The following is a 22,673-nucleotide window of genomic DNA, read 5'->3' as shown; positions in this document are numbered from 1 at the left end:
AACCTATCTATTCCTCCATTTGTAAGTCATTCACTAAATAAATCTTCCTTTCAACTACGTGGAGTGGCCTTTATAATTTCCCCAATAGGAAACCAAAGCTGGGTTGGGTCTCTGCAAGGACTCTTGACCACTGAACCATCTCTCCAGCCCCCTCACTACATTTCCTTTGGGCAGCTCTGAGCTACAAAGTCACTAAAGAAAAGAGCCAAACCTCAGTGCCAAGTCCATTTCCTGAGCCTGAAGCACAGCTCCCAAAAGAGGCTGGACCTGGATGGTATCACCAGCTCTCACACCGACGTTCTTCTGTGCCATTTCACTCAGGCCAACCTTGCCTCCAGGAAATCCTGCAACTGGCCAGGCTGTATAAACCTACTCAGAGAAATAAAATAACAATATCAGAAAATCAGTACATATAATACCATCAATTTACAAAGAAAAGAATGTTAAGCGTATCTAATACACAAAACACAATCATTATTCCCAAACAATATCTGACACAATCTGTAGTGGGATAAACTGCAGTTAAAAAATTAAAATTAAATCCTATAAGTTCACAAATTACTTTTAATGACTATTACAACTTCTATGAAGATCAGGAAGGCGCTCATAGTGAGATGATGAAAGGCAGATTTAAAAAAAGACAAAAACATTAATAGATGGTAAGTAAGAAGGAGAAAAATATTAAAAGCAAGATAACTTGTAATGAATGCAGCCTCATACTTCCTATCCATGATACACTGCAAAACAGTATAAGAGTCTCTTTAATACCTGGATTTTAGGGCTGGAGAGATGGCTCAGTCTCTAAGGTGCTTTCTCTGCAAGCATGAGGACCTGGGTTCAACCTCCAGAACCCAAGAAAAAAAGCCAGGTGTGGTGGCTCACACATGTAATCTCAGTGCTGAGGCAGAGATAGCTGGTTCCTGGGGCACACAAGCCAAACAGCATAGACTAATCTATGAGTTCCAGGCCAAATGACAGACCCTGTCTCAAAAAGTGAGGTGGGGGAGGGGACCTAAGAAACATGTGAGGTCCCTACATACATATGAACACATGTACACACATCCCCATAAAAGAACACAAAAACATCCTCCATGGATGAAAGGGGGGGGGCACTATGTCACAGGCAGGAACTGGCAACAAGGAGAGAGCCAAGCTGCTAAAAATCTAGGAAAAGCTCTCATCTTGGAGTCTTCAAATCCCATGACATCAGGGAGAAATACAGCCAAACCCAGTGAGAAGTATTTGTGTGAAGGGCAGGTGCTCATCTTACCTCAAGATCACATTTCTGCACAGAAATGTTTTTAACAACTGATTAGAAGAAACAAAGCTTAAAAGGACATATGCTACTACCACCCTGTTTAAAAAAAAAAAAAAAGCAATGGCCCTTTCTCTTGGAATTTCAGTGACTACTATGTGCATGACAGTCTTATTTTTCTGAAGATTTATTACTTTAATTATGTATATGTGCATATGTGTGGTGTTAGGGTATGTGCACATGTGCTGGTGTCCACAGAAGCCAGAGGCATCAGGGTCCCCTGGAGCTAGAGTTATAGGCAACTGTGAGCTGCCCGATGTGGGTGCTGGGAACCAAACTCAGATCCTTTGGAAGAACAGTGCACGTTCTGAACTGCTGAGCCATGTCTCTAGTACCCATTCGACTGTCTTTAAAAGTACTTTTTTTCTGGAGTAGGCAAGATTGTTCAACAGGTGAAGATACTTGCCACCAAGATTGTCGACCTGAGTTTGACTCCTGAAATGGACATCATGGAAGGAAAGAACCAATTTCTGATCACACACACTAACTGTTCACCAACTTGTATTCAAAGTTAAAACCAGAATGACTCCCAATGCTTCTAGTAAAAGGATAAAGAATTTTACCTCCTGCTTTCCATCCAAACTGGTAAGGAGCACTGGTCGGCCTATACAAATGTTTGCAGACTTCATAGTATTAAGTCCAAGATGAACAAGGGAATTCTGGAATGTCTTAGGAACTTTGCCATCTACTATAAAAAGAGAGAGAATTTATTTTATACTATTTTATAACAGAAATTCAGGCACTTTTAGGGTAAATGAAAATCCTATATTCATGTAACCGTACCAACGAATTTATCATATCCTGAAGAAATCTTTTTTAAACTAACGTAAAACCAAACCTTTTGGAATGTTTACGGACAATGTGTGAGTATAACCTACAAAGTTTAAAGTAAAGACAAGAGATCTCTTGGTTTATTAAGAACATACTGTGGCTGGGGTTTATTAGCTCAGAGTAAAGCTAGCATACTTCCCTAGCATGGCCAAGGCCTTGGGTTCTGTCCTCAGCATTGTCAAAAGCAAACACAATTACAAAATCTAACTACACTTCCAACAGTCTCTGCACTTTCTGCTGAAAGATTCTGAGTCAGCTACTAGGTTTCAAAGACAACTGGAATATTTATCTGGCTTTAGAGGCTTGTTTCCACTTCAGAACCACATAATCCAGGATTTCAAAACCTTCCCTAAAAAACCTCCCTGTTAATGGAGATCAGGTACAAATTTTCATCCAAGTCCTTGTTTCTCAATATACCACCATTATACAGTTCTCTGCTTATAACATCCAAATCTCCACAGGCTGTCCACAGAATTCTACCAGTCCTCATTTCTCCACATTTAGTGTGTGTGCATGCATGTATAGAGAATCCATTCTTTCCTTTATACCATGCAAGTTCCAAGGATGAGATTCATACTCACAGCAGTAGGCACTTAGAGCAGCTAGTCACATTACATTCACATCAAAAGGAAGTAATGAATGCATGCAAGAACTTACTTCTCTCTACTCTGACTGTGGATGTAATGTGGCTAGTTCTCTCAAGGGCCTGCCACTGTGACTTCCTATAACAATGAACTAGAACCTCAAACTGTGAGCCATAATAAATGGCTTTCTCAGGGTATTTTCTCACAGCAATGGAAAGGAAACTGAGACAGCCCCCCATTCATCATGGGTATGCATCACTACACTGTAACTCTGGGTTATGTGCCTTACTCAATCAGGAAGAAGCTTGATACCTTTTGGCTACTCTGGACCAGAGAGCTCTAAGGAGACACCTGTCTCTAGCTCCCAATTACTGAGTTACAAGACACATCCAACCATACTGGGCATATAAAATCGGTGCTGGGGATTCAAACTCAGGTCTTCATGCCTGCAAAGCAAATGCTCTTACCCACTGAATGATCTTACCTGCCTCCATACCCAGCTTTTTACATGGGTGCTTGATATCTGAACCCTGAACCTTATGTCTGTGCCACAAGACCTTCATCCAAAGTCATTTCACCAGCCCATAAAGTCAATTTCAAACAACCATCCACCCTTGCTCCATTGCTTCATGGAGTTTATAATCTAGGACAAGTTAGCCAACAAGTACTGAATAACTGTATAGTTACAAACTAAGACTATACAACAACAAAATGATTGAGACCTAGCAACACCTATTCTGTGTAATCTAACCTAATTTGGAAAAATTACAGAATGCTACTCAAAGAAAGTGCTGTTAAAATTCAGGTGTGGAGGAAGAGAAAGAAATAACTAAATGTGAAGAAGAGATATTATTTTTCTGAACAGAAAAAGCATGCACAGATGTTGTGGATAGATAGGAGTATGATGCATCCTTCAGAGACTTTTTAAGAGTGATGAGAGACAAAGAGAGTTGCTTAAGAAAGGCAAAAACCATGCAGGGCAGGCAGTGTACTTCATCAGGATACCAGTTATAACCCTGAAAGCAATGGAAGGAAGCCTATGGGAAAGAATAGTAGTATCACCATAGGATTTTCATTTTAAAAGATCATTCTGACCTTAAAGTAGAAAAGAGTAAGAGAACAAAATTGCAAGCAGGGAAATCAAACAAAGGCCATTGTAGCAGTTCAGGTGAGAGGTGATGGGGTCTGCATTTGAAACGGAAGCAGTGGAAATGCTGTGAGAAGGAAGACAGAAACTACCTGGATAATAAACAAGATTCGGTAATGGTGCAGATATAGATGTGACAATGAGCCATTATGCCTAACCCCTAGATTTCTGATGTGTTTGTTGTTGTTTGAGACAGGAGTTTCCCTGTGTGGCCCTGGCTGTCCTGGAACTCACTCTGTAGCCCAGGCTGGCCTCAAACTCACAGATTCTCCTGTCTCTGCCTCCTGAGTGTTGGGATTAGAGGCAGGCGCCACCACCCAGCAGTTTCTGAATTTCTTAAGAACTAAAGTTTGTATTACTGAAAGAAGTAGACTCAGGAAGTTGATTCTACAGTGACTTTGAAAAATTAAAGGGAAGAGGTAATGGACAATACTATTCAAGATATAGTCTACAAACTACTTGTTACAAGTTCACAATAAGGTTAAGTACCGAAAAAGAAAAAAAAAAATCACTTAGAAACTTTTACTGCAAGCAGATAAAATTTTGTGTCTATGAACCCAGTATTTTGGTTTTTAAATTTATTTTTCTAATTGCACTAACTATTTTACAAAACTGTCGATATGTGACCCCTTGGCCATTTTTTGTTTGTTTGTTTGTTTGAGACAGGGTTTCTCTGTGTGGCTTTGGAGCCTGTCCTGGAACTCACTCTGTAGACCAGGCTGGCCTCCAACTCAGAGATCTGCCTGCCTTTGCCTCCAGAGTGCTGGGATTAAAGGCGTGCATCACCACACCAGCCCGCTTGGCCACAGGAAATGTTTGAGAAATTCTGATATAACACACTGAATCAAGACTTAGAAACAGTATGTTTTACAAAAAATAATCAAAATTGAAGATGATATAAATGAGAAACTTAGCTTTGGATATTCTTGCCATAAATTATATTTAGGGGGAAAAAAGAGGTTATCAGACAAAGAATTAAGAAACTTCAATATTTCACAATCAGATGGAAGAGGGTAAACCTGCAAAGAAAATGGTTACCAATGCACGTGGAGAAAAAAATCATCAAAGTCTAGTGACAAAGTCTAAAGTAAGTAGTGACATGCTTAAGAAAAGATAACAAATGCCAAAGGCTATGGGCATCAAAAGGCAAGTAGTGAAAACCATCGACTGGATTTGCCAATAGAGATGAGCTGTGACCACTACAAAGCAGTTCCCAAGAGACGATGGCATGCAAGTCGAATAGGACTGGGGTGTGTGACTGTCAAATCACACACTCCATTTAATGAGTAGGCAATGAAAAGGTGTAGAGAGGGTGGTGGCAGGAAGAAATGGTGAAACTTTTGCAGAGTTTTGAGATAGAAGAAAAATGAATACATGTAAATGGCAGTGGGAAGGATCTACTTGAAAAGAGGTTGAATCTGCAGAACAGAACAGGCTGTACTTTGATTTCTAGGTCAGAATAAAAAATGCTAACGCTAAAATTGTCTTTAAAGTCTTATTGGACATAAAAAACCAGAAGGTCAAAACAATTACACATCAAGCATGCTAAAAGACTTACCAAGTAAATGACTTTTCAGATGTTAAGTCTGTCACCCAAGCCAATAAAACTCATCTAAGACAACGGCTCTGGAATCGAATAGATCTGAACTCAAACATGGATTCTGCCACCTGGTAGCTGTGTAACTCAGATGGCACTCCGTTAGCTTTCTCTACTCTGTAAAACGGGTATCATTACGTACCCGTCCATCACCACTTCTACGAAAACTAGACGAGCTATACATGTGACAAGGCTAACTGACTATTAACACTAGTGTGCAATTAACCACTAGCCGTAACTAAATCTCTGGACCTCGGTGGTCAATGAAAACGCCTTCCTTCCTAAAGCCACAACGCTGTCTGTCTGGCAGCACGGATTCACCGTCAAAAATCGATATTTAGCGTTTTAGCGCAAGCTAGGCCTGCTGGGCACAGCTAAAGAGTAAATCTTCAAAGAGCCAAGGCCATCTCTAGTGCGGCCATAACTCCGGTGGTCGTCTTGCTTGGCGTACGCCAGGCCCAGGGACTCAATCCGCAACACTGCCAGGGTAAGTGAAGAAAGACTAAACAGTAAAAGGAAAACTCGGAGCATTCTGCAGAGGGTCGGAGCCGCCGGCGCGCCTCGGGCCCGGGGCTGCCGTGTCACGCCCACCTCCACTCGCCGCACCCCCCTCGGGCGCCTCAGCCTCGGCGCTGCCCGCGCTTGCCTCACCTTTCTCAAGGAAGTTGGTGACCACCAGCATCCCCGGCGCCGCCACGGCCGGCCGGGCGAGAGGAGCCGGAGTCCCCGAGCGAGACGAAGCAGCAGACAGCGAGGGCGAGGTGCCCTCCGCGCCCTCTTTCTGCCGCTTTCTGTTCTTCTTGGAAGACATGACTGCAGGCTATCGGAAGAAGGCAGACCCAAAGCCGGCTCAACGTGCGCGGCTCGGGGAGAAAACTTCCGGGTCACAGGTCAGCGGCTCAGTGCGCGCGCCGTAATGATCCACGTAGAGCGCAGCCCGAGAGTCCGGGTCGGTTAGCGAGGGGCTCTCAGGCAGCTTCCGTTAAAGGAGTCTGGGCGTGGCCTAGGAACCTCCGTTTACGTTATGAACTCCTGAAAAGTGGACTTCGGTTGCTCCGCCGCTTTGCCTAGAGCCGAAGCAAGTGTCGGTTCACTTAAAGCAGAAAAAACAAATCCAAAATTTCTCCCCTCCGGCCAGAGCCACCGAAGACAGTCCACGGGCAACTCCACCGAGCTCCCGGCCAAACGGGAGGCCCACCTCAACCTTAGCGGCTGGTGAGACTTTCCGAGAGTTTACGGTCAGCCCTCCTCCGGGCGAGAAGGGGCGGAGCGAGCGCCGGAAGACGCCGTGAGAGTGTACGCGGCGAGGCGGGGCGGGGCGAGCGCCGGAAGACGCCGGAAGATTGTTCGCGGCGTGACGGGGCGGGACGAGCGCCGGAAGGAGAAGCGAGGCTGTGTCAGACGGCAAGGGCGGGGAGGGAAGGGGCGGGACGTGCTCCGGAAGCTGAGACGCGGCGGTGCCTGGGGACGTGGGCGGGGCGGGGCCAGACGTGGGCGGGGCGAGGCGAGCGTCGGGAAGGTTAGGTGCAGCAATGAGGTGGCTGAAGAGTGCCGGCTGTTGGCCGTCAGCGCTGCTCCTTGCAGGCAGAGTCGGGCTCCGCGCCGGGCCGCGCACAGCCTCGGGCAGCCCGCGAGACTCCGGCGAGCTGCAAGGCGAGCTGGACAGATTTGGGGGCGTCTCGGTGCATCTGGCGCGGCACCGCGCGCTGCACGGGCTGGACGCTGCAGCCTTCCGGAGGCTCTTGCAGGGCAAGTGCGGGTCTCGGGCCCCGGAAACCAGGGCGGAGCGTGCCAGGTGAAAGCTGAAAGGACACCCAGCGGCCCTCGAGCTTTGACCTGGAAGTTCCCTCAACCATGTCTGGGTCTAAAGCCTAGATACTCGCCCTTGCGATTGCCCCGGGTTCGCAGCGCCTTGCACGCGGTGGGCCACACGTTGAACTCTTAGGAAACGCTGATAACCTGTTTGCTGCCTTGCAGCCTTCGTTTTGCTGGCACTTAGTTTCTGCCACAGTCTTTGTTGGACAAAACTCTTAATGGGGGCAGATAGGAGCTGGCAGGTCAAGAACCAGTGCTTGTTTCTACCCACAGAGCTTTGTAGTTTTCAATAGGAACACATCACTGGCTTTGAACATTGAGCCTAATAATCTGAAAGGGAGCTTGAGTGAAGGAGCCCTAACTTTGGGATAAGTGTCTGGTTTATTAGAGCGGTCTACTTTCCAAACTGAAGACATAGCATGGAAATTTAGCTATGGAAAGGTTCTTTCACATAGCCAGGAAACCACAAATGATCTTTATCCTGTGAGCAACATGGCAAGTAAGCGTCTCTAATGCCGTTTAATCTTCATCTTCAAACCAACCTACTTCACATCTCTCCTGTTTGTAAGTGCTGAAAAGCCCCGCCTAGGCTCCATCAATATTGCCAGTAGGAGAATCGAATCCTTTCATCCTCTTGTTAGGTATACACATTTGGATGGGTACGGGTGTTTGGCATACCAGTGACCAATGATAATCTAAGCACCACTCCAGAAAGTGTGCTTCATTTGGAAACGTGTCCAGGGTTCAAGTCCCAGATTGTGCCACAAGCTTTGCCAGGCATTAATCGAATGACCACTGAATAGGTGAGTAACGCTAGCCAGCTCTAGTTACTGGATAAGTATGATCAAAGACACCCTAAATGAAATCCCTCAGCTATGAAGTACAATTTTTTACATATCTTTAATTAAACATTTCACTGTAATTTTCGTTTTAAGAATCTAACAAATATAAATTCATTTCATTTTCATAACCTGATGGTACCCACAGAGGCAGTGGGTACCTTCCCCTGGCTCTGGGTCTGTACTTTCTTCACACTGCTCTAGGAGTTGCTTCTAGCTCTGTGGTGATGGAATCAAACAGAACTAATGGACAGTGCCTGTAAAAGGGCACTAGTCAGAGAAGAAAGCCTGACAGGACGTCAGTGTCCTCGAGATTAAACATCATAATGTGTTAGTAATGACTGCTGAGGCGGGTTTGCCCGTGTGCGCCACTATTCATTTACTGCTGTTTTGTTACTGACAACCCAAATGTCAGGATTATAGTGTACCTAGCCCTCCGTAGACTACTTGGCAGAGGGGATTTGAGGCAGGTGAATGTTATAGATAGCTCAAGCCGATTCACACTCATGGTCCTTCGACCTCTGCTTCCAGAGCACTAGGATTGCAGAATAATTACCATGCCTGGCATCACATTTGCAATGGTGGTGAAATAGCCCTGCTTCTAGGGAGAGGATTACAAATTATGACATTTTAACTAGAAATAGAAAACTAGTTAGTAGGTTAGGGGATGTGTGATACATTCTAGTGAGTCACACAGACAGCATGTGTTACTACGTTCACATAATAGTAGCACCTGCACTACTATGGTTAAGAAACCCTTTGTTGAAGAGGTCATATAGGAGCTGAGCTTCCAAGAACTGGTACAAGATGTGTAGATGGGGGAAGGGACCACGTTTCTTAGAGGGGGAAAAAGAGGAAGAAACTCTTGATAGAGTTGGGTCTAAGATTTCAAATTCTGTTGTGAGGAATGAACATGAACAGGCCTGTGGATGAGGCTAGTATGGGCACTGGATTCAGTTTTGAGATGGTTTGAAGTAACAGCTGGAGGGAAAAGTTAAGAGTTCAGTGAGGTCAGAACTGGACAACCTCATGCTTTAGCTGAAGCGGCGGTAACGTGAATGGTCCAAGGTAAAGAGTGGAAAGGGAAAATCAAATACCATTGTTTTAGAAAGCAGCATTTCATTCGATTGGAAGGATTGCCTGGGAAGGAGTGCAGGAGACCTACTGCATGATAGAAATGTTCTGGAGTCTTAATGGAGGCATTGCTTAGGGGTGTCTACATACACTTCAACTGCTCACTTAGGATTTGTGCATCTTCCTTTATGTCATTATACCTCAATTAAGAATGATTCAGTTAGGGAAAGTGAGGTAGGAAAAATCTAACCCTATAGCCACAGTGCATGCCAGACCAACAACTTAGAACTGTGCTAAGCAAATGGACCTCCAGAGATGGGGAGCCCATGGTCCTTAGCAGGTAGGAGCTTACATAAGCAAGGCCAAGGAAGAGAAGAGAAAGTCAGGTGACCAGGAAATGGATGAAGACATCCTTGGGTACCAGGGGAGAGAGGGTGGGATGCAGGGTCGGGGGTAACCAGTGGTTGAGAGGTTTTGTTGAAGTCTCAGCTGTAACAAGGCATTTCCCCACCCACAAATTAAAGCTTACCTGTCTTTCATGGTGTGAACTCTTGGATAATGTTAAGCATTTGAAACATCTGAGGTTCAAATAAGTGAGCACCCTCCCCCGTCCCACAGAAAAATAAAATGTAAAGATTTCTAAAATAAAAAACCAATCTTTATTTTCAGAATGGTGTTTGTAATAAATTTGTAAATACTATGAATGTCTAGAGTAGAATTTGGCTGGGTAGTGTGTAAGATACATGAGGGAAGCTGCTACTATTGAGAAATCTACTTTCATTGAAGGAATTATAATAATAGAGTGTTTAATATGTAACTATTATAAAAGGCCTAATATAAGCTGTAGTCATTATGATAATGGAAAAAAATCACAAGAAAAAAGAGAAACTAAAAATTTCTACAGGCTAGTAATAGAGAATTCTGGCTTATTCTTTAACCACTTTGCAATGTGTAAACCAAAAATAACATCAGAACTCTCTCAGGAAGAGTTAAAACAACGACAAAAAGACCCACCCTTCATCATCATTATGATTGTTGAACGTTAAAATTGAGGGCATTGGCCGGGCGGTGGTGGCGCACACCTTTAATCCCAGCACTCGGGAGGCAGACCCAGGCGGATCTCTGTGAGTTCGAGGCCAGCCTGGGCTACCAAGTGAGTCCCAGGAAAGGCGCAAAGCTACACAGAGAAACCCTGTCTCGAAAAACCAAAAAAAAAAAAAAAAAAAAAAAAAAAAAAAAAAAAAAAAAAAAAAAAAATTGAGGGCATAGAGAGGAACAGAGTGGGCTGGGGATGGGGCTCGGTAGTGGAGTGCCGGACCGCATATAACAAGCCCCCGGCTTTGATCCCCAGCACTGGAAAGAGGAAAGCACGAAACCCGAATTTGCTGAAAGTCGGTTCCTTTGTCCATTCTCCAGTGACTGAGCAGCTGTGTGCAGGACCTGTGTGTAGGAGGCATGGTTATAAACAGCAGCACGGTGGTGGGCTATCGTAATGCCGAGACAGGGACTGCCAGGGCCACAGGAAGGCCTTACACGTTGTCGTCTTCCTCCCCTGCATTCTAGCTGCCCTACAACAGTGGCGGTCAGAAGGAAGGGTGGCTGCATGGCTGCACATCCCCATCCTGCAAAGCCACTTCATCGCCTCTGCGGCCTCCCTGGGCTTCCGCTTCCACCACGCAGACTCCCACTCCTCAACGCTGACGCTGTGGCTGGGAGAAGGACCCAGCAGACTGCCGGGATATGCTACGCACCAAGTCGGGGTTGCAGGTCAGTTTCAGACCAGAAATACCTCTTCTTGGGTTGACATGTCTTCTTGCAGCTGAGCTGCTAGCCTGTCAGTGGATGTTGGTTCGGTGAGCGGGGAGACTGTGGCTGGCTGTCTTGGGAACCCACACAGAGCAAGTGGAGAAGCAAGCTTCCCAAAGGCCACAGTTAACCTGCTTCCCACATGACTGAACTTCACCTCTCAGTGGTGGCACTGAACTGGGATAAAGAAATAAAGCATATGTCACCCCAAATAAACAGTGACATTCTCCAGAAAGTGATTATTTATTTATTTATTTATTTATTTATTTATTTATTTATTTATTTATTTATTGGTGATTCAAGTGTATTGCAATCAGAAGACATATGTCAGAGTAAACTTGAAGCATATTCAAGGAGGCAAGAAGTTTTAAAAGATAAAATGGAGAGTATTAGAGCAAGTACTTCAAAGAGTAACCCTTGGGCACAGACATTAAGGGTAATAGTGGCATCAGTCAAAGACTGAGCATGTCCTCGTGGAGTTCTCTGTCCTGGCTTCAGCCGGCTGGGGTCCAGCAGTCCTTTGTAATCATTATTATCAGGCATCTGTCTTCATAATCTCCCAGCTTTATTTCGTTTTGTTAAAAGTGACACAAGGAACTCCATTTTTATTCTGACGAAGTTCATGGTTGTTTCACACATACTAGTGCTAAATATGCACTAAATGTATGAAGTCGTACAGGAAAACTTGAGGCAAGGCAAACTAACCATTCGATTATTTGACCATTACTTCTGAAGACTTTACATGGTTATTGTGCCAAATGGTAGTGGTTTAAGATAGAACAGTATAACTAGTGTAGAGGCTTGAGCGCCCCCAGTTAGCTTCAGAAGCAGAAAACTCTCATTGTTTGAGGGCATTGAAACCTCCTAGAGGGCTTGCCAAAATGAGCAGCTACTTCCATCCCCAAGGGTCTGATTCCTACTAACTTCTCTGTGCCAGCCGTTGTTGCTGCTGCTCTCAGGACCATCCTTTGTGAACCAGAGTTAAGGAAATTCTTAGGTTTCCAGAAAAAAAACACACCTGAAATAGTAAGGAATCCTTAAATAAATGAAAAAACAATGCAGGTTAATTATTACCCTAGTAATTTGTGCCTTTTCATATAATTCATAGGCAGCTTTAGGCTGGTCTGTGTATCGAAGTGTTGTAAGTGAGCTGATGGGAATGTCCAGTAATATGCTTATTTGTGGACTTCTTCCCTGCCAGGAAATAGACATTCAGAAACTTTCTCTGGGCTCTACCTCCGTAGACTCTACCGAGTAATTTGGTGATAGGCTGATGCTTCATTGGAAGTCATGCAAAGCCAGCGTGCGTGCGTGCGTGCGTGTGTGTGTGTGTGTGTGTGTGTGTAGGCCACCTTGGCTGTCATTCCTCAGGTGCCATCTGCCTTGTGTTTTATAACCTAGAGCAACTGATTTGGCTAGGCTGGTGAGGTCGCAAGCCAAGGGGATATTCCACCTCCTAGCACTGGGTCCACAGATGCACTGTGCCTGGCTTTTTAAAGTGGGAGCTAAGGATCTGAACCCGGTTCCCCATGTTTGCATGGGAAGCATCTTACTGACTTCAGAAAAGCTCCCGAACTTCCTAAGATAGGGACCTCCTCCATGCCTATTCCACCAGTCTGTGACTCTTTATCCAGATGTTTTTCTTTATAGCATCCAGTGCAACCCAAAGTTATATGTATATCTCTACTTACTCTCCTCAACAATATGCAAACTCCCTGAAGCCAGACATTTTGTGTCTTGTTCACCATTGTTTCCACAAGCTAAATACAGAGCCAAATACAAAGGAGGCACCCAGTATACCATGGATGATGGATAGATGGCTGGCTGGCTGGGTGTAAGGATGATGGATGGATGAATTATGGATAGGTGTAAGGATAATGGATGGATGATGGATGGGTGGGTGGATGGATGGATGGATGGATGGATGGATGGATGGATGCATTGACATCTTTAATTACAGAACAGTTGCTGTGTCTTGGATGGAACAGTGCTGTCCACAAGAGTGCCCATTTGGAATGAAGCCTGGCTATAAGCCCAGCTCTCCCACTAATGTCTGTGTGAACTCAGTCACTCCTACCTCACAAGAGCCACACACTGCCTAATGTGCTAGAAAGGAACTTCTGTTTAATCCCAATCTTGTGTTGCTTCAGCTTTATGCTGCGACCAGCAGGGGGTGCTCCAATTGTGCTTAATATCTTTTCACTGTGTTATTTTATGCTGTTGGTGAACACATTAAAGAAAAGAGATGCCCGGTAATCACAAAACCTTCAAATCTAAAAACAGGATTCTTGCCATTCTAATCCCATGGAAAGTCCAGTTAGACTCACATCATATGATACCTCCCTCACTGGAGTTAATCACAGTTACGGGTATCCTTTCTTGCCCCAGAGTACCAAGTACAGCGTTTCATTTCAGGTACTTTTTAACATTTGAATTTTTAAAATAAATTTTATTTATCAGCATGTGTGTGTGTGTTTGTGTCGTCATGTGTGTGTGCAGGTACCTAGAGACCAGGAAAGGGCATCAGCTCCCGGGAGCTGGAGTCTCAAGTAGTTGTGAGGCATCTGAAGTCAGCTCCCCTGCAAAGGCAGTGTATGTTCTTCACCCTTGAGCATCTCTGCAGCCGCTCAGTTACAAACAGCTCCTTTCACACGTGTTGCACACATTTCTTTTTTACCTCTTCCTGACATTCTGTGTAACTTCCCTTTAATTTGTCTCCACTCCACACACAGCAGGATATGATCGCAGGACAGCGAGTTTTGCTGTGTTTTCTGCATCCCCAGTACCTGATCAAATGTCTCATATATAACAGGAGCTCAGTCAATACATAAGGGACTTCCATATGTTACATAAAAAAGACTCAATAAAGAATGAGTAAGTATATAGAAAATATCTTCTCCTATGGTTATGTTTAAGTCAGCCCATTTTAAGGAATTTAGTACAGATGATTAAAGTGTTATTTATGTTTTTTACGCAAGATTGCCCAAACAACTACTAAAAAGCTACCCACATGGTAGCTCACAACAATCTGTAACTCCAGTCCCAGCGGATCCACTGCCCTCTCTGGCCTCCTTAGGCACTGCATGCCCATGATACAGACATACATGCAGGCAAAACACTCATACAAATAACATGGGGAAAAAAAACTTTAAATACTAGAGAAAGATTTGGTTTGGGTGTAGCAAAGTCCTCAGTGTACTGAGCAGTGTGTATGATGAATGAGTAAATGAAAGTGCTAGATTGGAACTTTAAGCACATGCAGAATAAAGCCTTCCAAATGGATGAGTGTGCTATAGAATATATGCACACACAGTAAGGAAATGTAACTGGCCTCAGACAGCTCTTGATGGATATTGAGATAGCTGGGATTTCTGTCAGGAAGCCGAGGCCTGCACTGTGCTTCAAGGAGTAAGAATTAGAACAAGAAGTCCAGTTGTGTCTTTAGTGCTTGGAGCACTGAGGTATGAATGTGTGCAGCATGTTAGAAACCTAATCCCCAGGGTGATGGCATTAACAGGTGAGGCCTTTGCAGGTGACTGGGTCCTGTGGGCAGAGCTTTAACAAGGCATTGGAGCCCCATTGGCAGAGGCCTAAGGGCCCACCCTTTCCCCAGTGGGCATGCTCTCTATGAGAAGTAGCCCTTCAAAGACACTGTGTGTATCAGCGTTTTGATCCTGGACTTCTTAGCTTCTAGATCTGTGAGAATGAACTGTTCTAAACTCTCAATAGACGGCGTCTCTTTAGAGAGCCAGATGGACTGCAGCAAACACCCATGACTGTTTGAACACCAAAGATGTTATTAAAGTCTAAAAAAGATGCTCATCTGTGCGATGAGGCATAGACAATCTAAAGAAACATTGTATGTAGATGATTCTTGTACAGGTTTAACATGTGCTGTAACTACCCTTTGAATTCCAAACTGTTCAGGGAGAGGGGAAGGGGAGGGGAGGGGAGGGAAGAAGGAAGGAGGAGAGAAGAGAAAAGAAAGAAAACTGGTCAACTGAGCAATGCCCTCCTCAGTGGAGAGGTGTTTTACAGTCTTCTTGGCTGAGGTATCTGGACTAGACCTTCAAATATGGGTGGGATTCTAATGATCACAGGTGACTATGGAGGAGTTGAAGGTGAATGAAATTAATACTTTGCAATCCTCTTTTCCCCCCAAAAGGTGCTGTATTTGATGATAGCACCAGGAAAGTTCTGGTTGTACAAGATCGAAATAAAGTAAGTTGTTCCTGCCTTACAGATTGTTTTCCAGATATTCTCCCTAGAGAAAAATAACACATAGAAATGTTGAGACAGCTAAGGGAATATAGGAAGATGCTTTAATAGCTGTTTCTAAGCAGTTATGGAACACTTAGATACTTATTTAAATAAGGTTGTGATGGAGGCCTGAAGCTGCCAGTGTGAGCCTCAGTGTCGTGCTTACTTCATGACTGTAGAATATTACAGGTGATGGTGTTTAACAGGGAAGACACAGTGTTGAGGTAGCATTCTTAGGTTGCCAGGAGCTCTGCTCCCAGTACAGAGATTGAAAACCTGCTACCCGACAGTCCTGCACAGTCTGGACAGTCGTAGAAGGGATTCTTTGCCATAGAGCTTCCAGAGATGCTGCAGAGGAGGTGACATTTCAAACTCAGACTAGGAGAGTTTCTTACAGGTAAAGGAAGGGAGGGGAGAGGAGGGGAGGGGAGGCCAGGTGCTCGAGAGATGGTTCAGCAGTTAAAAGCACTTGTTACCCAAACCAGAGTGTGGCTCACAACCACCTCTAACTCCGGTTTGTGGGAATCTGATGCCTTCTTTGACCTCTGCAAGTGTTCTCATCCATGTGGCGGGCGCGCGTGCGCGCACACACACACACACACACACACACACACTCACACTCACACTCACTCACACACACACTCAACCAGGGCCTGCCACACTGGACGCCAAGCAGAACCGTCACTGTGGTTAGGAATGCTGGCAGTAGGGTGTGACCTGAGAGACTGGCAATGCTACAGACAGGCCACAAGAGGAGTCCAGGCTACTAGAAGCAGCAAAGATTAAGAGAAGAACCACAGTTAGAAATGTTTTCATGCTCGGCATTGGTGTCAAAGTGAAGGAGAATGCCTTTTCTACTTCCGTGGTGCTGGGAATCCAAGCAGGGGCTAGTGCTGCCTCGGAGCAGTGGCCAGCTCAGCAAGGGTGTTTATCTTTACACTTTCTGACCCTTCATTAATGTTGCTGGACAAAAGTAAACATTTTCCTCAGTGCAACATCATAATTTCTCAGAAATGCTATCCAAAATTATTCTAAGTAAACTTACAGGGCCTAAATTAAGGTCCTATCTCTGACTTGAACAAAACTTTCTACCATTAACATAAACTCATGTAGCACCTAAGTTTTATGTTTGCATTGGGACATAAATATATACATTTAATGGTAATGACTAGAGAGTGGGGAATATGATGTGACAGACATGTTAGGACCCACTGTGAGGGGTCCTGGGAGCCAGATGTGAGTTTAAGCTTGAGATGCAGATCATAGCTATTGACAGGCTTTACTGTGATGACAGAATGATGGTGTATTGGAAGGTTAATGTCATAATAATTCCAAGTTCTCAAGTGCCCTGTTACATCATTTTTTATTACAAGTGGAGTTTATGATGGTAGTATCCAATATCTTATCAGTTTCCATAGAAAAAAAACTTCTAGAACCATATCAAAATGTAACCGAAAAGACAATGCATCCTTGCAGATGAGGTAGATTTCTATGCTAGTAAAGTTAGGCATAATATGCTTTGTAAGTTAATGTCAAGCCTGAGTTGGATACAGAAGGCTGGAAAGCCTGGATTCTGTACTGAGTAATCAACAGTGTATGGAAAGCAGAAATCCTGCCACTGGCCTCCAAGGGCACATAGCTGAGAGGTGATGCATGCTCTCAGAAGCATACTTCCAGGAAGCCAAAGGGTGACAGTGCACAGTGGAAAGTCCATAAAGGTTTTATGAATGAACAGTATGAAATCTGCTGGTTTATGAGGTCACTTCTCATTCTTGAGATTTATAGTATGATGAACACATACAGCAGAGTTCTACAAAGAGACAAATCATGTCAGCCATGAGAAAACTGTCTTGTGCTAGCTCATAATTATTTCACTCTATTCTTATTTCTTCCAGAGGTCAGGTTTATCCCCTTAGCATCCTCCCACCAAAAAAAGAAAGAAAGAAAGAAATGATCAATGAGAAAAATACAAAGAAATGATAGCCAAGAAACCAAATTAATTTTATTTACACTACTCATAAAAAGCAATAACATTTTACATGAAACTATTAACACACAGAAATCTTGAGTAATATCTGTGATTAGAGACAAAATACAGTAAATGCATATAAAAATCTAGAGTAGCATACCTCGGTGGTTACATTTATTCTGTACTCTACTTATAGCAGCATATGTAAAATCCTATTTGTTCATATTTAACTAGCAGCCAAGTTCTGTAAAGTACACAAATTAATAGATATTTCCCTCCAAAGGTTCATTAATACAGGTTTTATCACATTAGCTAAATAACACCACTTCTATTTCCTGAAGTATAAGAGGAAAAGACTTCATCAATTACCATCTCCCTGAAAAGAGAAAAAAAAACTGTAGTAGTGAGAAAGTTGGGAGAAATAGAGTAAAATTACTAAAAATAAGTGTTTACTGCTGTGACTAGCTGTGGGTGAACTAGGGTAGAAGAAGATGGAGAGAAACAGGACAGAAAGAGAGTGAATCATGACATCAACTATTCATTTACTCTGCACTGCAGTTGAAAAATATGTGGAAGTTTCCAGGAGGCCTGTCAGAGCCTGGAGAAGATATTGGTATGTATTTATATATTTCTGATAAGCTTGAAAATGTTCAGAGAGTTAATATGTTTCCTTCACTGCTTTATAGCTTAAGAATAAGAATTTAAAATTTCTAATTGGTTCAGACCAAGTCAGAAAATTTCAGGCAGATTTCTGGAGGGCTGATATACATTAGCATGAGTTTTCTAGCACAACTCATCCCTACGGGAGCACCCTTTCCAGGGGTGCTCTGAGGTCATCTGAAAAGGAGCAACTTGAGACCTTCATCAGTAAAGTTCACTATGAAGATTTTTTCAAATAAGGCTATAATTACTAAATTTTGAATTTGTGATCATATTACAGTCACATATGGGTGGATAATAATTTTAAATGAACTTTGAAGTATAATAAAGCGAGCTACAAGGAAATAGTGATATGATTCTCTTTTGAAGATTTTGCCAGCTCTTTATTATGAATAATCCAAAACATAATAAAATACCTTACGAGGAAGTCTCAAGTGGGAAATAACATGCCTCCCCCTCCCACCACATTAGCTCATAGGGAGACAGGATGGAAGGAAGCTAAGGACTTGGTCATTGGTCCACAAAGTATAGAACGATGCTGTGCCTTAAACCATTAGGTTAAATTCAACATCATCCTGATCAATAAATAATACATTAGATATTCATATTATTTCTCAATGACCTTTGCTTTAATGTGTACATTCTCATTTCTCCTTAGCCAGTCGCTGTATTAGAACAGTCTCCTATGTTAGTTTATATTTGAGTTCATGTTCATGAAGACTTGAGTTTTTTAAATATTACACAGATCCAAATGCCCTGTCTGTATTTACATGACCAGCTCCTAAAAACCCATGAGCATGTGGATAACATTCAGATATGTAAAACAAACCTTGGTTTTAGGGTCTCACTGACTGCTTAGTTCGGGGGGGGGGGCGGTAGTCTGTTGACAGTGTGTACTCTAGGGATGTTGGTATGATGGCACACACCTGTTTATCCCAGTACTGAGGAGGCTGGTGTTTCAGGCCACACTGTGCGACTCAGACCATGTCATCAAAAACATCCGTATTTTGTAGGGTGCCAAATACTGAGAGCAAAGGCCATGTTTTCTATAAGACTATCTTCATTTTCTCCCATTACCTGTGTGGTATATGAGGGTGTGTGAACAAGGTAACTCAAGTCCAGCCTTCTCACCCTGCACACTGAGGGGAAGTTATCTGAGCCCTGTGTGCCTTTCCTTCCTGAGACATGCCTTTTCAAATGAATTAGGGTGGGTTTTTTTTCTTTTGAACTTCAGTAAATCCTAAGAATTTCAGACAGATGTAGATGTAAATGGAAAAACACATTTTCAAGTTAAGTATGTATAAATTCAGGTTTAAGTATAATTCCAGAATCTTCCTTTAAGCCTCGATAATTTTGAATGTACTAATTTTTTTAAGTATCTGTGGTTATCAAAATAGCCTATCAGGACTAAAACAAAGGCAGCAGTTGGCATTCACCATAGCCTTAGAACTTGCTCTTCCACAGCCTGTTTCTATTGATAGCCAATACAAAATAAAGACTAATGAGAAAGCCAGGGTCTTTAGACCACCAGGAAATTATATTCTTGAAACCTTTGTTTAGGAAAGTATGAAACACGCTTTTGGAATGTTGCCATCCTGAACATTTCGACATTCACTGGCTGTTAATTAGCCTGCTATTAAATACCAATAAATAAATGCTAATTAATTTGGAAACTCATTTGTTTGGAATCTTTTATTCTCTGATAATGCTAGGAAGGTGAAACATTGATATGACAAATGTTTTTAAGAAATTTAGTTGGGAAAATGCAGAGCAAATTGAAGTCCTTAAGGCTTGAATCTAAAGGTGTCTTGAACAGTTCAAAGGTACAAAATGCCTTCCTAAAACATGTCATTACCATGGGTAAAAACCATATCTTGTTTCAGCTAGCCAGGGATGTTCAGCAGGGCCAGAGGGAGCTCGAAGAAACGCACATGCTGAAAATTTCCCATCATTTTTATTCCATCTCAAGACATCCTGTCAGTACATACTACAGAACAGAAGAAGCTTGGAACCTCGGTACTGTCCTACTGTTGCAGTCCAGTCTCACATTCAAGCAGCAAAAATGAGCTGCTAGATTCTTCACACACAGTAATTGTTATCTCGGCTGAGTTTAAAGTCTGTTTAAATAATTGGAAATAAACAACAGTTTATCTTGATAAATTTAAATTCACGTTGGAACTGAGGGAGAGGCTTCCTTTTGAGGTGGAAGGGAAGGATGTCCCGCATCTCTAAAACAAAAGCACTGGATTGTACTCAGTTTCAGTTAGTCAGTGATGTACTGATTCGAGTTAAACTATTCAGTCTACCCAGGCAGTGTCTCTTCTGTCTCCACCGTGGTACTATAGTGACTGCTAAGCAGGACACTCACGCTCTCATTCACCCTGTCCTGTTTCTGTGATTTACAAACAGCTGGTCACATTAGTGGTGCTAAGAAATGAGCAGGATCCCCAAAGTTATTTTCCAGAGCATTTAAAGAATATATATGTATATATATATGTGTGTGTATATATGTGTATATATACATATATATTTAAACAAGAGTTAGAGGCCACTATATAAACATTTAAGACTAGTGCCACAATTTTTAATAATAAATTTAATAATGTATCATATGCTAGATGAAAACTATTTTCTTACTAGAGAAACATTGTGAGCCTAGAATGTTCTTTGATGCCTCCATTCCCTCCTTCTCATTGTCTGGTGCCAGGAACTGAACTCAGCATCTCACACAAGCCGAGGCAGGCATCTTCATGGTGAGCTGTATGCCCTGTCTTGGTGCCTTCAGTTATGAGATGTAATGTCTGGCCATGCTTAACCTATGGACAAATCTTAGTCAAGGGAAGTCAGTACACAATTAAAGAATGGTGGAGAAAAAAAGAAAAAGAAAGAAAAAGAAGCCGGGCAGTGGTGGTGCACACCTTTAATCCCAGCACTCAGGAGGCAGAGCCAGGCCGATCTCTGTGAGAAATAGGCTTCGAGGCCAGCCTGGGATACAGAGTGAGTTCTAGGGTTCCAGGAAAGGAGCAAAGCTACACAGAGAAACTCTGTCTCAAAAAAAAAAAAAAAAAAAAAAAAAGGAAAGAAAGAAAGAAAGAAAAAGAATGGTGGATATATGTCTTGCATTTTAGACCAAGTTACTGTTCCTGTGAGCCTTTCCAGAACTGTTTCTTAGAAACAAGAGCATATCTTAGGGGCTGGTATGTGTCCAGGGAGCGGGAAAAACAGTCAATGGTGTGAGTGCGTAGGAACTATATGCTCCTGATAGCTCCTCATACCCCAGGCACTATCAGTAGAATTACTAGCAAGACAAACTTATGTGCTATTTGGCAAACATCCAGAGAGGCATCAGAAGGCGTTATAAACAATCTATAGCAATTCTAAAGATTACCAGAAAAGCAGTCAAGGCAGACAGCTATAGAGCATCAGAATTAATCAAGTCCATTCAGACAGTCTTCCTGGGTGTCTAGAAAAACTGGACATAAATGTATGTTAATGGCAATAAAAGTCCTGCCATGGAAATTTGTATTTTATGAAAAATATTTATAAAATGTGAAAACCCTTGTTGCATTATAAAATTATATGCATTATGAAAATGTTTGATGAAACAACTATTGCATTTTGGGATTGAAAGAATGGACCCCAAGTTCTACGGAATCTGCTCTCAAGAAAAATCAGTTTCCAAATCAGGCTAGGACCCACTGGCAGCTGGGAGAGGGGCATAACCATGGGGAGGACCTCGCCCTGTGGGGCAGTGGGCTTGAGATCACCAAGAAGTCAGAGTCATTTCACAGCTCACTCAAGTACGTTCAGCACTACAGATTCCTGTAACAAGGGATGGGTCCTTTCTCTCCATTCTGGTGTTCACAAACTCAGGCAGTTTGACGAATGTTCAGGGCAGGACAATAGTGAAGGATTTATCAGAATGTTAACTGCAGCTTTGTTTGCAAATGTGTTCTTGCCTTTGGGAAATAGAACAGAAGAGAGGTTAAGAAGATGTGGCTCCCACATATGACACACGAATAAGCCTCCAAAGAGACCCTCGGCGTCTCAAAAGCATCTTAAATACAAAGTGCTTTTCACAACATCCAGAAAGCAGCTTGAAGACAAAGTTTTGCTTTTAAACTTCCAGATTTTAACTGAAACCCTTGATGGCATCTCTAGGAATGAAATCTGTTTGTTTCTCTCTCTTTCACATAGGCGACACAGCAGTCCGAGAGGTTTTTGAAGAGACTGGTGTGAAGTCAGAATTCAGGTCCCTGCTAAGCATCCGGCAGCAACATGGGAGTCCGGGAGCCTTCGGGAAGTCGGACATGTACCTGATCTGCCGCCTGCAGCCATGTTCCTTCACTATCAACTTCTGCCAGCAGGAATGCTTGAAGTGTGAATGGATGGATCTAGAAAAACTAGCCAGGACTGAAAATACCACCCCCATCACCCGGAGGGTGGCTAGGTTATTGCTGTATGGACACAGGGAAGGGTTTGACAAAATTGACCTCAGCATGGAGGAATTCCCTGCAGTGTACACAGGCCTGTTCTACAAACTCTATCACAGGGAACTGCCAGAGAGTTACAGAGACACAGCGGGAACAGATTGAACACAAACACTGGAGTGAACCAAAGATGGACATGGTCTGCGCCTGACACCTGGCGCCAGTTTTCTCACATATATGATTTTCATGATGGAAATCAGTAAATGTACATACTTTTAAATCCTCTTCTCAAATAAAGAAAATAAATGAAAAAGATTGTGGCTCTAGTCATCCCTGGGTCACAACC

General features: G+C 43.1%; 3 protein-coding genes across 8 annotated transcripts in view; 1 reads left to right on the top strand and 2 right to left on the bottom strand.

Annotated features, from left to right (window-relative positions):
- The window catches only part of Spata5 (spermatogenesis associated 5), a 183,177-nt gene extending 176,438 nt beyond the window's left edge, over positions 1 to 6,739 (bottom strand). For 3 of the 5 annotated variants that reach the window (XM_028889824.2, XM_037206555.1, XM_037206556.1), the window contains exons 1-3: positions 6,126 to 6,739; positions 1,879 to 2,003; positions 212 to 369 (exon numbers count right to left, since the gene is read on the bottom strand). In XM_028889824.2, coding sequence (XP_028745657.1) covers positions 212 to 369; positions 1,879 to 2,003; positions 6,126 to 6,285 — 443 coding nt within the window. In that variant the 5' untranslated portion in view covers positions 6,286 to 6,739. The remainder of the gene's footprint in view (positions 1 to 211; positions 370 to 1,878; positions 2,004 to 6,125) is intronic. The other 2 variants (XM_028889823.2, XM_028889822.2) reach the window with 2 other exon arrangements.
- A 236-nt stretch (positions 6,740 to 6,975) lies between these two features.
- Nudt6 (nudix hydrolase 6) lies at positions 6,976 to 22,642 on the top strand. 2 transcript variants are annotated; one of them, XM_037206557.1, is made up of 6 exons: positions 6,976 to 7,223; positions 10,766 to 10,969; positions 15,174 to 15,229; positions 17,796 to 17,850; positions 19,785 to 19,913; positions 22,095 to 22,642. In XM_037206557.1, exons 1-6 carry the CDS (start codon positions 7,007 to 7,009, stop codon positions 22,490 to 22,492), a joined length of 1,059 nt encoding a protein of 352 aa, XP_037062452.1. In that variant the 5' UTR covers positions 6,976 to 7,006; the 3' UTR covers positions 22,493 to 22,642. The 2 variants fall into 2 exon arrangements, with proteins under 2 accessions (XP_037062452.1, XP_028745661.1); XM_028889828.2 differs by lacking the exon at positions 19,785 to 19,913.
- The window catches only part of Fgf2 (fibroblast growth factor 2), a 63,207-nt gene continuing 61,487 nt past the window's right edge, over positions 20,954 to 22,673 (bottom strand). The window contains exon 4 of the mRNA XM_028889832.2: positions 20,954 to 21,856. Within this exon, the coding sequence (XP_028745665.1) occupies positions 21,823 to 21,856 (34 nt within the window). The 3' untranslated portion in view covers positions 20,954 to 21,822. The remainder of the gene's footprint in view (positions 21,857 to 22,673) is intronic.

Source organism: Peromyscus leucopus, chromosome 6 (genome assembly GCF_004664715.2).
Source record: "Peromyscus leucopus breed LL Stock chromosome 6, UCI_PerLeu_2.1, whole genome shotgun sequence".
NCBI lineage: Eukaryota > Metazoa > Chordata > Mammalia > Rodentia > Cricetidae > Peromyscus > Peromyscus leucopus.
This window is presented reverse-complemented; position numbering and strand designations above follow the sequence as displayed.

Coding starts and splice junctions, on each gene's coding strand:
- Nudt6 (XM_037206557.1), top strand. CDS start 7,007: ATGAGGTGGCTGAAGAGTGCCGGCTGTTGGCCGTCAGCGCTGCTCCTT. Junction 17,851..19,784: donor AGAGCCTGGAGAAGATATTG/GTATGTATTTAT, acceptor TGTTTCAGCTAG/CCAGGGATGTTCAGCAGGGC. Junction 19,914..22,094: donor AGAAGAAGCTTGGAACCTCG/GTACTGTCCTAC, acceptor TCTTTCACATAG/GCGACACAGCAGTCCGAGAG.